General features: G+C 40.3%; 1 protein-coding gene across 1 annotated transcript in view; it reads right to left on the bottom strand.

Moving 5' to 3' along the window:
* Positions 1 to 14363, bottom strand: part of ALK (ALK receptor tyrosine kinase) — a 369344-nt gene that overhangs the window by 65615 nt on the left and 289366 nt on the right. Inside the window, exons 6-8 of the mRNA XM_026084463.1 lie at positions 10856 to 10987; positions 2819 to 2947; positions 1199 to 1299 (exon numbers count right to left, since the gene is read on the bottom strand). Of these exons, the coding sequence (XP_025940248.1) occupies positions 1199 to 1299; positions 2819 to 2947; positions 10856 to 10987 (362 nt within the window). The remainder of the gene's footprint in view (positions 1 to 1198; positions 1300 to 2818; positions 2948 to 10855; positions 10988 to 14363) is intronic.

Genomic DNA, 14363 nt, shown 5'->3' with positions numbered 1-14363 from the left:
TCAGATCCTGCATATGCCTTTGTCACAGAAGGGAGGAAAAACAAGGTAGAATGTATTTCCTAAGGAAGGAGGACATGACTATATCAAAACTAAAAAGGTGTATTTCACTGTATGAAGTGAGATACCCTCCAGAAGTAAACCAAACAAAACTTTAAGCCAAAGAAACACACTCTTCTTCTAAGTATTTTAATTCTTGAGGACTTTCTGGTGTACTCCTTTCCCTTTCTGCATTTTAAGATCAGTGGAGCAGAGGGCCTGACTCTTTTGTCTGTTCAGTATAATGTCAGTGCTCAACCAATGAAAAACAACCTGTGCTTCGTTAGGATCAATTTTTCCAAACCACGCTGCTCTATGATCCAGGACTTTGTGTGATATTTCAGGGTGATTGTTCAAGATGTGAAATGCTCTAAGTCACTAGCCATGGTTCAAAACTGTAAGTCTGTAAATCCTACCAGTGATAATACAATCTGTGACGATACAGACTAGAGTAAACATGATGCAAACAATGCACCTTTCTGTATGCTGCAATTTAAGTGTTAAATACAACTTACTTAGAAACAACAACCACTTCTGCAAGGTTGCCTGGCAAGCCTTGCTATACTTGCTTAAGTTGATGTCCCATGAATCTCAATAGCCTTTCTGCTTGAATGAGAAACTGGTTCCATTCTATATGAATTTGTCTGCTGCTGCTAACTTCCGCACTCTTATGAGCAAGGCCTACACAAGGATTGGCTGGTTTCAGGTGTAGCATGATGAAAACCTGCTAGCCTGAATCCTGGCTGTGCAGAAGAAAGCTCACACTGTATTTTCTGAGTGGCCCAGAGGCAGCCCTTAAGCCTATTCTTTCTTGGATTTTGCAAGTACAATATCTGTTCATTGCAGTAAGCTTCCTCCTCTTTGCATTTACGTAATGCCAGCTGTCCTACCATTAGCACATTATAATTATGTAATTAATACATCATGTGAGGCCATACAGTGAGGACAAGACATGTCACGCTTTTCAGAGTTCACTTTGTGGCATTTCAAGCAGACATCCATATATTACCCCTGTACATGGGGGCATTAAATACATGTAGTTTATACATGAGCCATCAGAGAATGTGGATTCTTTGCTGCTGATTTAGTGCTTTTATTTGAAAACCAGTCAGACACTCACAAAAAAGCTTTGTAAAGTAGAGAAGAAAACACTAGGACTTGCCTCACAGGGGGAGTTTCTCAGTGGAGCTGGAAATGAAGGGCTGGTCATTACATTGTTTTCTGCTGTTGGTGCTTTGCTGGTGTTCAGGAGGAGTGCACAACCTGGATGAAAGACAGAGCAAGGAGAAAGTCAAACAGCAGCATGCACCTCTGGGTTCAGGGTTTGTGGAAAGCTCCCCAGAACCTGTGTTAGGCCCTTATTACAGGAGGACGACAGATGGCACAAGGCATTTTCAATTTATTAGGGAAAGAGCTTCACAAACCTAAGGGACATACTCAGGAAATATATTTAAATGGTCTGGCTACCTTCCTTCTACAGCTATCTTCTGTTCATCCATGACTTGGGATTCATCTTCCTTGCAGGGTGCGTAACAAAATGAATAATCTATAAACAAAAAGTAACTTGGAAGAGAATCTTTATCTTGGCCCCAAAAACCCCCAAACCAAAACAAAACCATGACAAAATACTGTCAGAGTAATATTAATGCAGCTGGAGGCCCCTTTGCTCCTTTAATCATTTGTCGTACCAAGAGGAATAAGGGCACTAGTAACACTAGTATTTTTCATCGGCAGTGCTGGAAGGAAAAGTATGTATTTTCACTATTTCAGCTCTAAGTTTCCTGCTTAGGTGGGTACTGCTATGCAGAGCCTAGATATTTGGTCTTATGTTAAAAATCACCTCTACAAGATAGATAAATCCTAAGTCAGCAGCAATTTATTACCAGCTCCCCATAGTGCCCTCTTCCTAGCTCTTTCCTTCTTGCTTACCTATGCTTCAGTTTCTTTGTGTTCTGCAATATTGTGGGCTGAGTCACCAGCTGGCATGAATCAGAACAGCTACACTGAAGTCTATACCAGTGCGCACAAAAGTAGACAACCTTACTCTTCATGTTTAACTCTGTATCTAACTTTACTGTAAAGCAATGTTGCGATTATACACATCAACTCTGCTGTTATTACTGTATCCCTTTAGCTGCTCTGTGCCCAAGCAATAAATGCCTCCTATGATTTATATTATTGCATTAGGAAAAAGCTTATGCTGGCAGGTATCCCATTTGCCAAAATTCAACCAGCAGTAGTTCAATGCCCAAGGTACAAACCTTCAAAAGTTTGTAAGAGAAGGATTACAAATGAACTCCTGGGATTTGGGTAGGGGAAGAAAGTACAGAATAATTATATATAGAAGTGGAACTCAAGGGACAATGCAGAAAAGCAAAGGAAAATTAGGAAGTAAGTGAGAGGGTAAAAAAACAGCAGATTAGAGAAATGGAGAAAGTAAAYGGGAAAATCAGAAAGAAAAAAGCACAATAATCAGGTGGAAGGGCAGAAGGATGAATACTTGATGGAAAACTGTTTAGAAAGGGTCAAGACTAATATCTAGAGTCAGTCTTGGAAACCTGAGATACCAATCTCTACCCTCCAGACAGAGGGTGAGCAGCAAATCTGACAGTCTTTTGCTCAAAGCACTTACAGTAGAAAGATGGCTTTTGCTTCACTGAAGGCTGAATATATAACGACACAGGAAAACGTGCCATATGTTTCACCTCCTCTCCCCACCCTTTGCATACCCTTTTTGCTCTCTGCTGTTCATTCTTCACACCTGCTAGTTACTCTCACATACCTTCTAGTGAAGGAAAACGGTTGTACTCTGGGCTTCCAATCTGCCATGGAGAAGCATGGGATGCAGAGACTTGCATCCAGCCACAGTCTCCTTCTTCAAACGAACAGTAAAAGCCAGAAGGAAGTTTTTCTGCAAGAGGGAGAGTCGCACACACACACAGAACAACACAGATGAGCTGAGGAAGAGACTCCTGGGCACATGGAGAAGCTGCAACGGTTATTCTGACAGGGCTACTCAGGACATGCCAGCATTTCCACAGCTACCCCGCACAGCCCTTTCCTGTAGTCATGCACACACCTGACTGTGGGGAGGGTGGTGGTGGGGGACCGACTCCCAGACTGTGACTACATGACTGCCCTCAGAATAGGAGGACACATCTCAGTGTACCCTACAGGGTCTCCTAAATACCTGGCCTCTACAATTTTAAAAAACATAAATCCACTCAGGGTTACAATTTGGAGATGGCTTTCCTAACCACTGATTCTGTAGCCCCATGGAGGGAAATCTTGGATAGCGATAAGTTCCTAATATGTTTCCCCTCCATTGTAGTCTAGGTCTCTAGTCAGTCCAGCTCAGCACTGTGATCTCTTCCCTCTGTGAACACCGCCTCCGCTGGGATCTCAGGTTAAGCACTGAATCCTTTTGTGCTTCAGTTTCTGCACCTGTGGAACAGCCCACATCTCCCTATATATGTTTGGTGAGATGAATGGATGAAAAGAGAACAGTTTATTTTAAGCCATGCCTTCAGGTTTTGAAGCCCACTCATTCTGTCACTGGCTTGGGATTTCAGGCAAACTTCTAGCTCCAATAATAAAGATARTATTAGCTTTTTGCCTTTAAATGAACCAACTTTAAAGTGATAGCCATCCCATTCAAAGCAGCAGGTAATTTCATACCTTCTTCATCCCATTCTATGTCTACATTGCAAGTTCTTCTTACAAAAAGTGCAAAGCACTGCTCCTTTTGACCTGAGCCATACACTTACACTGCCTCATAAATGAACACTCTCTATCCTGCCCCAAATCACCCATCTCCTTTAAAACTCCTGAAATCCTTTCTCCCATCATCCTTAAAAAAACCCCTCACTGCCTCCCTACTTTCCACCATTGTCTGGTTCTACCTTTGCACTTTTCTTCTTCAACATGAAGCCAGATTCTGTACTTCTTAAGTAACCTCAAGAGAAAACGGACCTTGTAAAATGCCACGCAGAATTCCTACCTCTATAAAGTGACTTTCACAGCCACTCTCACTAATGATTCTTAATAAAGATTCTGCACTCAGGCTGCAGTTGACAATTCTGCCAGGCACCAGTGGGCTTCCCAGTACTAAAAAGGGTACAATCTGGGTTTTATGAGAAGAAAGGTAGAGCATGAAGTTATCCTGCAAGAAGAAGGTGCCCTTTTGATACAGAGATGCATTATGGATTAAAGATGCCAGAAAAGAAGTAAAGAAGAGTAACCAATCATTTTACTCCACTATACAGACTAACCAGTCCTTAGGCCTAGCTGTAAAAATCCCCTGAACATGCTGGCACAATAAGGGGGTCTTTCTCTAGATACACTGAGAAAACTGCTGTGATGACCAGATGCAGCTGTAAAATGGATGATGATATTCCTGAATTCTCACAGTTTTTATACCACTATGTACTCAAATCTGTGCTAACAACCAGKTAGCCTATATTTTTCTCCCTCTCTGTTCCCCCAAAATGCACAAAAAAAATTTCATCTTCATTGTTATTTTTCAAGAAAAGAAAATGAGAGAAGAAATCTGTTTAAAACTGCAAGACAAAAGCAAATTTCAAGTGAATTTCAAAACTGCAAACACATCATAAAGCCACATACCCAGGAAGCTAGTTCTTCCTTTCAACTGCTTGTCGAAGTCAGTAAAAATTTCTTGACTTACAAAAAGTAGGACAGATTACAAACTCCTAAAGGAAGAGAATGTTCTGTTCAGATGATACTGGCAATTTCATTAGATACTCTATGAGAGGAGCAGGCTTCTGAACTCAGATCTTCTCATGACTAAAAAAGGAATTTTTTTCTCTGAAGCTTTTTATCTGTAAAGTAGGCACCAGATGCTGAGGCACCAGTGTCCAAACACTGGATCATTCAAAATGTTTAAATACCATCAGAACTCACTGACTGAAATTGCAGATCAATTACATACCTGCTCACAGTGCCTCAGCTCTGATTTATACACCTCAAAAGGCAACTCACTGTCAATAGTTCATTCATCTACGCCTTGATCTATCCTGAGAAAACAACTGGGGAGCACCACATCTACAGTGTCTAGATCAGGAACATCTGATTTTCTAGGAACCTGAATCACAACTCATTTCACAGAGGCTACTGAAACAAATCTTGTGTCTGTGGCTTTTTAGTAGGGCCATATTTGAACCTGGAACCCGACACGGAGATGAGAACCATGTTTCATTGTTTTGCCATTCCATCCAAATCTGTTATGAAAAGATCAAAACCTGTACTCAAGTTAAAGGCTTTTTCAAGTTTTTCCTTTTAAAAATCTCCAAATTCATTCAGCCCAGTCTTTAAATGTGGAACTGTTAAGCAGACAGATGCTTCCCTGTGTTTTACCCCTCTACAGAACTCGATTATATTTTATTGTGCAGCCCAAGGCTGGGAGCTGAAGAATATGACAAATTATAATGTGTCCTGAATTCCTACTGAAACAGCTTGGCTTGGTGTCTAACTGAATTCATTTCATGGCCATACGCTATCTAGGATGATGTAAACAAGTTAGAGCAGCAGGAGGAGTCATCTAAGTAGCAAACCCTGCCTGGAGGCCAGAAAAAGCTCACTGTAGAAGAACAAGTAAGGACATAAAAAAGAAGCTATTACTTTCTCAGTAAATTTCATTCCTCCTCTACAAATTAATCTCTTATGAATTTTCAGATGTCCTGTACACTGGACATATTTTTCTCTTCTGCTTTTTTGTACTTTGTATACATAAAACACTTATGATTCCATTTATTGCTACTCCATAGAAAACTCTGACTAGTAGTTCTCTGTCAAAGAGTACATCTCAAAGTTTATACTTCAATCTCACATTAGCATAGTAAAGACTAGCCATGGTGCTAGACACTGCACTGATGAGGGAAAGATCCCCTGACTTTGTTGGAAAATCATGTCAATGAGAGGGCAGAAGTTATGACTATTGAAACTTGTCATGTTGCTTATCATTAGTGACAGAAATCTCAAAAGGTTTAGATCTTAGTGAGATCAAGATGCAGCTTGTGAACACAGGACAGAGGATAGGGTAATCCAAAGAGACTGGAGTACTGTGAGGAAGTAAAAGTCTCTGCTTTTATTTGAGTGATGAAGTCGACAGAAGCTGTAGGGGTGTTAAACTTGTTCTTAACCAAATATTTTCAAGCCTTCAGAATGATTTAGATTTTGCTTGAAAGGTAATTAAATTCAGGGATCTCTAGCTTTAACTCAAATTTTCCATCCTTTAATAGCATGAAAAATCAGCAGTTGGAATAATTTATGAAGAGGATGGAGCAGGTTCTCTTATCACTTGGCTCTTGAAACAAAACTTGATTTGAATCAACCAGATATTACAGTTTAAAGTTTGGGGTGAAATTCCAGGCTCATAATATAAAAGACATATGCATAAAAGGCTATTTTGGTTTTTAAAATCTATGAACTTTTAATAAATGTAGGAGAAAATCTCAGAAGACAAAAAGATCATCTACTCAAGTAGTTTAAAGCAGCTTATGAACCTTAAATGAAAGTTTGTTTTGAGTGGTTACCACTATACTACCAAGCTTGGTCTGCCAGATTCTATCAGAAACAGAGTATAAGAAGAAAAATACATTTCAGCTAAGCAAAGAAAGGGTTCTCCTTTAATGCCAGATAGTGTTGAGATCCAAACTGCCAGAGGTTAGAATTTGTTGCTAGAGGTAGAGCTTTTGATCAAGAAAGAAGCAAAAGGATTACTGTATGCAAGACAGGAACCTTACAAGAGTACTGCAAGGCAACAGGTCACTACTACATCATTTTGCTTGCAGAGAGATTCTGCTGGGCTGTATCTATCACTAGGACATAAATGAATCCACTGGTTTTCTAATGCATTTTTGCCTGGAAAGTAAACTGGCCCCTGTAGAATTAATTATCCATGCTTTTTTTGTCACTTGTTCATGTTATCACAAATTCAAACTTTATAGCTTTCTATTCTGGCTGCCATCTGTCTTTTGACTGATGAGTGTATGCACTTCTCCAGCCACACAAAACAGCTTGAATCACTCATATCATGATCTACCAGATATTAGTCTTCCTTCTCTCACCTGGTAATGCAACTCCATTTCGTTTAACATTCTTAAACATTCAATGAGGCAAAGAGTGAAAATTACTCTATAACCCAGTGGTTAAGGAACTTATCTGAAAGATGGAGCACATTAGTTTCAATCCCTATTCCAGGTAACATTTGTACAAGGTGGAACAGCAGCCCCAGGAGAGGCTGAGTAACACTATTTCTTCCCACCGCATATTCCATACCACAGTCTTGGAAACTCTCTGTGGAAATAACAGATATGGGTTCAAATACACTTATGCAGAAGGATTCAGTCCTGGGTCTGCCCTGTCCTGGGTGAATCCTCTAAGCGCTGGTCTCTAGGTAATAAATATACTATCAGCACCTCCATTCTATTTTAAATTTGAATATATTCACGGCTTTCCTACATGCTTCACACCATTTACCCATTTTTTTTTTCCAGGAAAACTTTTTGTTTGCCTAGACTTGCTGCATTGAAACAAAAGATTCCTGAACCAAAACCCAACATCCTGCTCCCTAAAAAGAGATGTACAAAACTACTGAAACAAATTCTCCTCTTTTGCAATGCAGAGCTCTGTCTGTCTTAGTAGAGAATTTGACTTTTCATCTCTGTCTTGTAGCATAGCAGATACCTGACATACGTGATTCTCTCTACTACATCAGGAGGAAAGATATTATTTTTTTGCAGTAAGTTATGATTCATAAGCATGAATTTACTAGCCAAGACATAGGAAGAGCACTATCTGAAGTCTTAATGTATGTCTCCAAAGTATACTTCTGCAAAGTAATTTCCAGTGCTGCTCTTCTACTAGTCTGTTAAATCTGTACATCTGATCCCAAATCAACATGGTTTGGCATCTAATTCCACACCTGCCTCTTTGAAGCCATCTTCTGCTCCTGCAAAGAGTATTTGATTATGACTTACAGCAACATTCTCTTCTCCAGGGGTCACCCCTCTCTGATTTTACACTCTCTACAAAGACTAAGTGGTTGCAGGCAGAACAAGCACCGTGATGCTGCATTGGCCATTAATAAGTAAAGGGATGTTAACAAACAGCAGGCTTTACAGAGGTTTTCTCAGCTAAGAAAGGAACAAAAATCAAATGAAAAGAAGACACACACACACACACACACACACACAATCTGTACCCGCACAGCTAAAAGACATTTGAAAGGAAAAAAACATTTTCTTTAAGCTCAAAGATAGAAGCCTTTAGTTAATGATAGTTTTAAGAGATCTCCCCTCAGTTTCAAGCATGGCTACATCTTTTCTGACAGCTCTTTTGTGTAAGCAGTAGAAGCACTTGGGAAAGCCCTTACCCTGCTTCATATTTCTGAACCACTTTTTGTGACGCTTGCAAAAAAACGATGAAAACATCTGTGTTGCTCAGGACTAAAATGACAGCTGAAATGCTGAAAGATGACATATGTTTTGTGTTGGGCTGACATGCAGATGTAACCAACATCTGAAACATTAGATCAGTTTTTGTTTTGTGAAAGAAATCTTATGCCAACAATATTCAGCACACTATAAAAGCAAAAGCAGAGAATTCAGCCATAGAACTGAACAGGTTCCTAAGTTATTGCTAGCAGATACAGCAACAACCCAAGCTCTTAGAAGCTAAAGCAAGCCGATGCTGCTTGTTACTTGGAATGGAAGATGGTGTCTTTTGGTTGCAATTAAGAACTCTCATTCCAAGCACCTGTAGCTGAAAATTAGCCACATGATCTTTTTCTCAAGGCCGGGGAGAGACGCTCTGCTAAACAGAGAGTCAGTTAACTTTGTTCTGATTTTTATGTTCTCTGCATTTTCAGTAAATTCTTTGCTGACACGACTATAGTTGCTATGCTGCTGTAGACAAATAGCTACAGAGCAATGCTGCGTGTAGAGGGAGAAAACAACCAAACCAACCCTGCGTATAGGGTATGTGAGAGAGGGACTGGTCACTTTACCAACTGGCTCACTGTGGGACACAGTCGGGCAGCTAGGGGCACAAGGAGACCCCACATCCTGATACCGAACACTGAAGAACACCAGACAGAGGTGCATCCAATATTTGAAAATACTAGGTAAGCATGTTCCTCTAGGCCTGCTCTACCCTACGGTAGCGTTTAGGTTGCAACCATGATTGGTACATCTCCATCTTGTGTGCGCTACTGCTCCCACTGGTATAGACAGGGTTACCCTCACAATGTAGAGCCACATATAGCAGATAGACACAGCAATATATCCAGACATACAGTTGATCCATTTTATAGACTGGGTAAATAATATGCCTCAGTGCTAGCAATGAAATGAAAATACATTCAATCTACTATTTATTGTAATTCACTAAGTTTTTTAATTAAAATGTAGAACACAATAAAAATTCCATTAAAAGTTTTTAATGCCTCGTTTGAAAGTTCTTATGCAAAAGGATGTTTTGATACTAGTAATATGAAACATTACTGGTTCTAAACAGCTGCAAGTCAGCAGTGATGATGTTGGTGGTGTGAAAGTGAATATAATGTGCACTGAGCAGGTGTCATTAACGCATATAATTTCAAATTGTAACAATTTCTGACACGATGTACAGACATAACATTTCTAGGGTTTAATTAGTTTACCAGATGGTCCCAGGTCAAACCACTGCTCTCCACACAAACAAAACCTATTACTTCTTTGTTAGCATCAAAGAAATCAAGGGTGCAATTTCCTAGAAGTTGTTTGTTACTTCCATGTTAAGTTTATGTTAGAAACAGTAAAGCTCTTTTAGTCTGGATGTCACCCAGATCAACACAACTTGTATGAATTACTGAACCCAGATTCACCCCTGCTCTAGGTGCCTCATTTGAAAGCTAACCTGAGACTAACTGCCTCTTCTATTCCAGTGGCTTTTGCCAGTACAGGCATTTTGGTCAAGGAGCACATTTTTTGCATACCAAATCAATGAACTCTCAAAGATTATTTTCCATAATATACTTGCCATATGGGTAACCACAGGGCTGACAATGCAGCACCCCTCACTATCAGTAGACTGACAGTGGTGAACATGCTACAGGTAGAACACGTAAAGGCATAGAGACATCATCTTCAGGACTGTTAGAGGAAAGTCCTAAATTATCTAAGTTAAACAACACAAAGAAATATTCAGAGAAAGATTTTGAAAAACTCAAGTCACTGTCTATCTTCTGATGTATCTTATGTGACTGCTGACTGCCAAAGGAAGGACGGAGAACAAGAGAAATTACAAAGATCCAGGAGCTGGAGTTGGTTAAAGTACAGGGCTGGGACTGAGGAAAGACAAGTTCCTGACTACTTATTTTTCATATCTTAGAAGTCTTCTCCTTCCTCCTCCTTCTGCCAGATATTGTGATACATTTTGATGGAAAGCATGTGTACATGAAATGTGTACAAAGCACACATTTCATAATTTTTAAGGCATCTAGCTATTTAAGCTATATTTCCTTTGTATTTTTGATCAGGACTTAGAGAGAGGTGAAGCAGCGAGAGCAACTTGAGAATCTGTTGCAGCATTAATGCAGGCCAGTACAGGAACATACTGAGTGGTCATTTCTAGGCAGACATCCAGAAAAAATTTGTGTTCTGCAGGGTACTGTTTTTTTGATAGTATTGAATTAGTTCATTAGTATTGAACTTTCAGGCATTAAAATTCAAAGCAATCTATGCTTTCGGAAACAGCAACTCAGCTTCCACCTCCCAGAAGGAAAAGGAAGGATGTAGGCTGGGGGTTTGGTTTTACTCACTGCACATATCTCCCTCATCTTCTCCCTTGGCACAGTCCCTGATGAAGTTACACGCCTGCCCCAGTCGGATCGCTGTTCCATTCCAGCAGCTGAAAGAACCCTCCAGAGCCATTTTTGAGCCAGAAGCAGATCCTAGAGAAAAACAAAGCAAAAACCATTTCAAATCACTGAACTGCCCTCCTCCCAGTGATAGGTCGTAGTATCCTGGAAGACACCAAAGGGGAGAATACCCTTTGAAGCATCCCGGCCCTCAATCCAGGTCTCTGAAAGTATGTAATTATTGCAGCAAGATATATAATTGTAACATAAAATCAACCGTTCTGCCATTTCCAATCTTTGAAATCTTGATAAAGCAATTTTTAAAATGTTTTTTGACCTGTTGGATCTTGCCAAATACCTAGTAGTCCACATATTAGAGAACTTCAGTTCCCCAGGCATTTCTGGTGTTTTAACTTGGAGGGCAGCTCTGACCTGTGAAAAGAGGGTTGAAATCCTACATCCTGCTCTGCTTTACTTCTGAAGAACAACACAATACGCATGTCAGATTTTTAATTGTGTGTGAATTTACTGCTAGATTGCCAGTCCTGAAGACTGATACCCTTTCTCTCTAGCTCTGAAATAACACGGCTACATGGCTAGGAAATCACATAAGCTTTCTCCATACCCTCCTGTCAACCTGCATTACCTATGACTTGAATGTATCATATCATCATACCTCTGCAAGAGAGAAAATAATCCGATTTCTGTTTGCAGCTTTAATTTTCTTCTCCATCCACTCCCACTCCTGCATCCTGCACTCCCCTCCCCATGAGGCAACCAGTCAGGGGTCCCACAGCAATCTGAATCTACTGTGATACTAAAATCACTAGATCATTTTACCTGTGCCAAGAAGCAAAAAAAGTTAGAAATGTGGAAAGGAGCTAGCTCTTGTAAAACGAGATCACTGAATGTAAGATTAGAAGCCAGTATCATCCATTGAGAAATGACCCTGAGTACTTATCTCTTAGTATAGTCCTTTTCTAGAGGCACTTGGTTCCCTTGACAGCTGAGAAGTCAGAGATCATCCAGCCTGATGGGTATAATTTTCCTTACCACAGGACTTCTCTGAACCCGAGTCCTTTGATTCTGGCTAAGCAAAACACTTAGGACAAGAACTGACTTCTTCTTCTTCTTCTTCTTCTTCTTCTTCTTCTTTTTTTTTTTAAAAGATATATGCTCTAGATCAGCTACCTGAAGAAGTCAAGAATTACTTCAGGAACATCCTACAGCCAATATGTATGGAGGGGACCAAGCCTGAACAGTGCAAGAGTCCCTTCCACAAAAAATATGAGTGTGGATACAAGGCACCAAAACTTTCCTGACTCTCTGCACAATGTGCTTCCAGCTCACTACTCCTAGAAGGCAGGTCTAGAAGTACAAATATATCTGTGCTGTGAATTTCTCACTGCAACAGCTCCTACCCTGTCTCATATTAAATGGGTAAGTACTAAAGATTAAACCAAAGCCTCTGGGCAGAATGAGCCATTGTTTGCCTAACTCATCCGTGCTTGCTAAACAGTGCAGTTACATCATGTTCTCTGGTACTACAGGGAGTTGGGAATCACTGGTGATTCAATTAGATGTGTGCTTAATACTTTCATTTATATTGCCTGCCAAAACTAAAAATTAATGAAGCATGTAGGAAAACAACCACTATTTCTTTTCAAGCTTATTTTATGGCACAAATCAATTCAGGAGTGGGGGCAATACATGCCAAACCTTCTTAATAAAGGACCCCAGCTCCTGAAAAGGGTGCCCTTGTTATTGTCAGCTCATATTTTTTGATTGCCTTAGAGCAATTGTGGCTTGCAGCATGCAGGCTGCACAGTGCCCTTGTATTTCAGTCAGGGTCAAGGCCTCACAACAGAGGGGAACCGTGAAGAAAAAAAAATAGACCAAGTAACTCAGAGCTGGTTGCTGGCAACTTTTGCAGGCTTCTCAGTAAGGGCTTAAGGCAGTGAGAAGACTTCCTCCTTGCCCTTGCAGCATTCCTTGCAGAATATGCACCCTTGGAGATGCAGCTTAGAGCCTTTCCCCTGCCAGAATCAAAGTTCTTCATATGTCACAAGCCAGCCACAGCTCCTGGCAGGGTGTGGGCGGGTGCCTCAAGGAAAAGCCAGGATGCCAAGAGAAACAATCCCAGTAACTCAGTAGGTGATACTCTCTCCTCCCAGGTGTAAGCAATGAACCCTTGCAGCACTGTGTTGCTGCAAGTACCACCTAATGAACAGAAAAGAAACAAGGCCCAGAGCACTTCCATAAGGCTAATGACATCGTGACATTCTTTAAAATGTTAAAGCCCCAGTTAAATTCAGAAGTGTTTTGCCTTTCTGAATTTCCCCCAAAGAGAGTTTTGCAGAAACTCCCATGTTCATTTCCAGCTCTCATGTCCCATACAGCTTCTTTGCAATGTTTTCGGCAATGTCTGTGTTTTATCCCAGCAGCTGCTGTATTTCAAGATCATATGCAGAGAATCAGAGGAGGGGTTGTTGTAGGATATGCAGTTGTTCTGTTTACTCCAAACACTGTAACTCCAAATACTATAACTTTGTAAAGGCACTCAGCTTTCCAAGCACATGACTTCACAGACACTATTTTTAATGTAACCAAGGCATTCAAAGAGCCCCACTGTCTTCCCGAGTGTCTGCTGTAGACCAAAACCACAAATCTCCTGAAGGCGATTGATTGTGGTATTTAAAAGTCATCAGTTGCAACCAGACATCAAGCAATTCCAGAAGCTTTTCCTCCAAAACAACACAGCACATTTGCCTGCTCATTTATCTCCGTGGAGACGGGGCTTGAATTACTTCAGATTTGCATTAGACACACATATAAATGCTCCTTGTATAGGTTAGAGAACACAAATAGCAAAGCTGCAGCTGAGGGAGAGGCTGGGTTCTGTGGGTTCATGTGTGCATGATTTATTCCTGTCTTCTGTTTGCATGCTCAGTATATGCACAAAGGCAAAACAAATTGGATAAAGGAGAAGATTAACTAGGAAGATAAATAGGTAACCAAAAAAAGCCCAAATACCAATGACCCTTTTGCTGGGCCATTTGATGCAGATATTTGTATCCAAGCTCAAAGAAGTTTAATTTTTAATTAAAATATTTTATAATGAAAACAGACATTTGAACTGACTTTTCATTTTACAGCCTCAATCATTCCTGGCCAGGTGAGCAAGAATGACCTTGACTGCTGCGTCAAGTGGTCTTGACTTGCACACAAAAGATGTGTAAGGGAAGGAAAATTAATGGTATCAAATAAGTATCAAAGTAAAATTTGTGGGAGACATCCTTTATATTTACAGCAGTGTTTACTTAGCCAGTGGCATCCATAAATTATACTAGTCATTAAGCTGTAGGATGGCTGGCTTGGAGTCTTATAAATCATTATTTAAACAGCAACATTAAACAAAAGGCATTTTGAGCTCTGAATTGAAAGGAGAAAAAACTCTAATCCCTTGGGG

The sequence above is a fragment of the Apteryx rowi genome, unplaced genomic scaffold, assembly GCF_003343035.1.
Source record: "Apteryx rowi isolate R43461 unplaced genomic scaffold, aptRow1 scaffold_64, whole genome shotgun sequence".
Taxonomy (NCBI): Eukaryota; Metazoa; Chordata; class Aves; order Apterygiformes; family Apterygidae; genus Apteryx; species Apteryx rowi.
The sequence above is the reverse complement of the archived record's forward strand: the minus strand, read 5'-3'. Positions and strand labels throughout refer to the sequence as shown.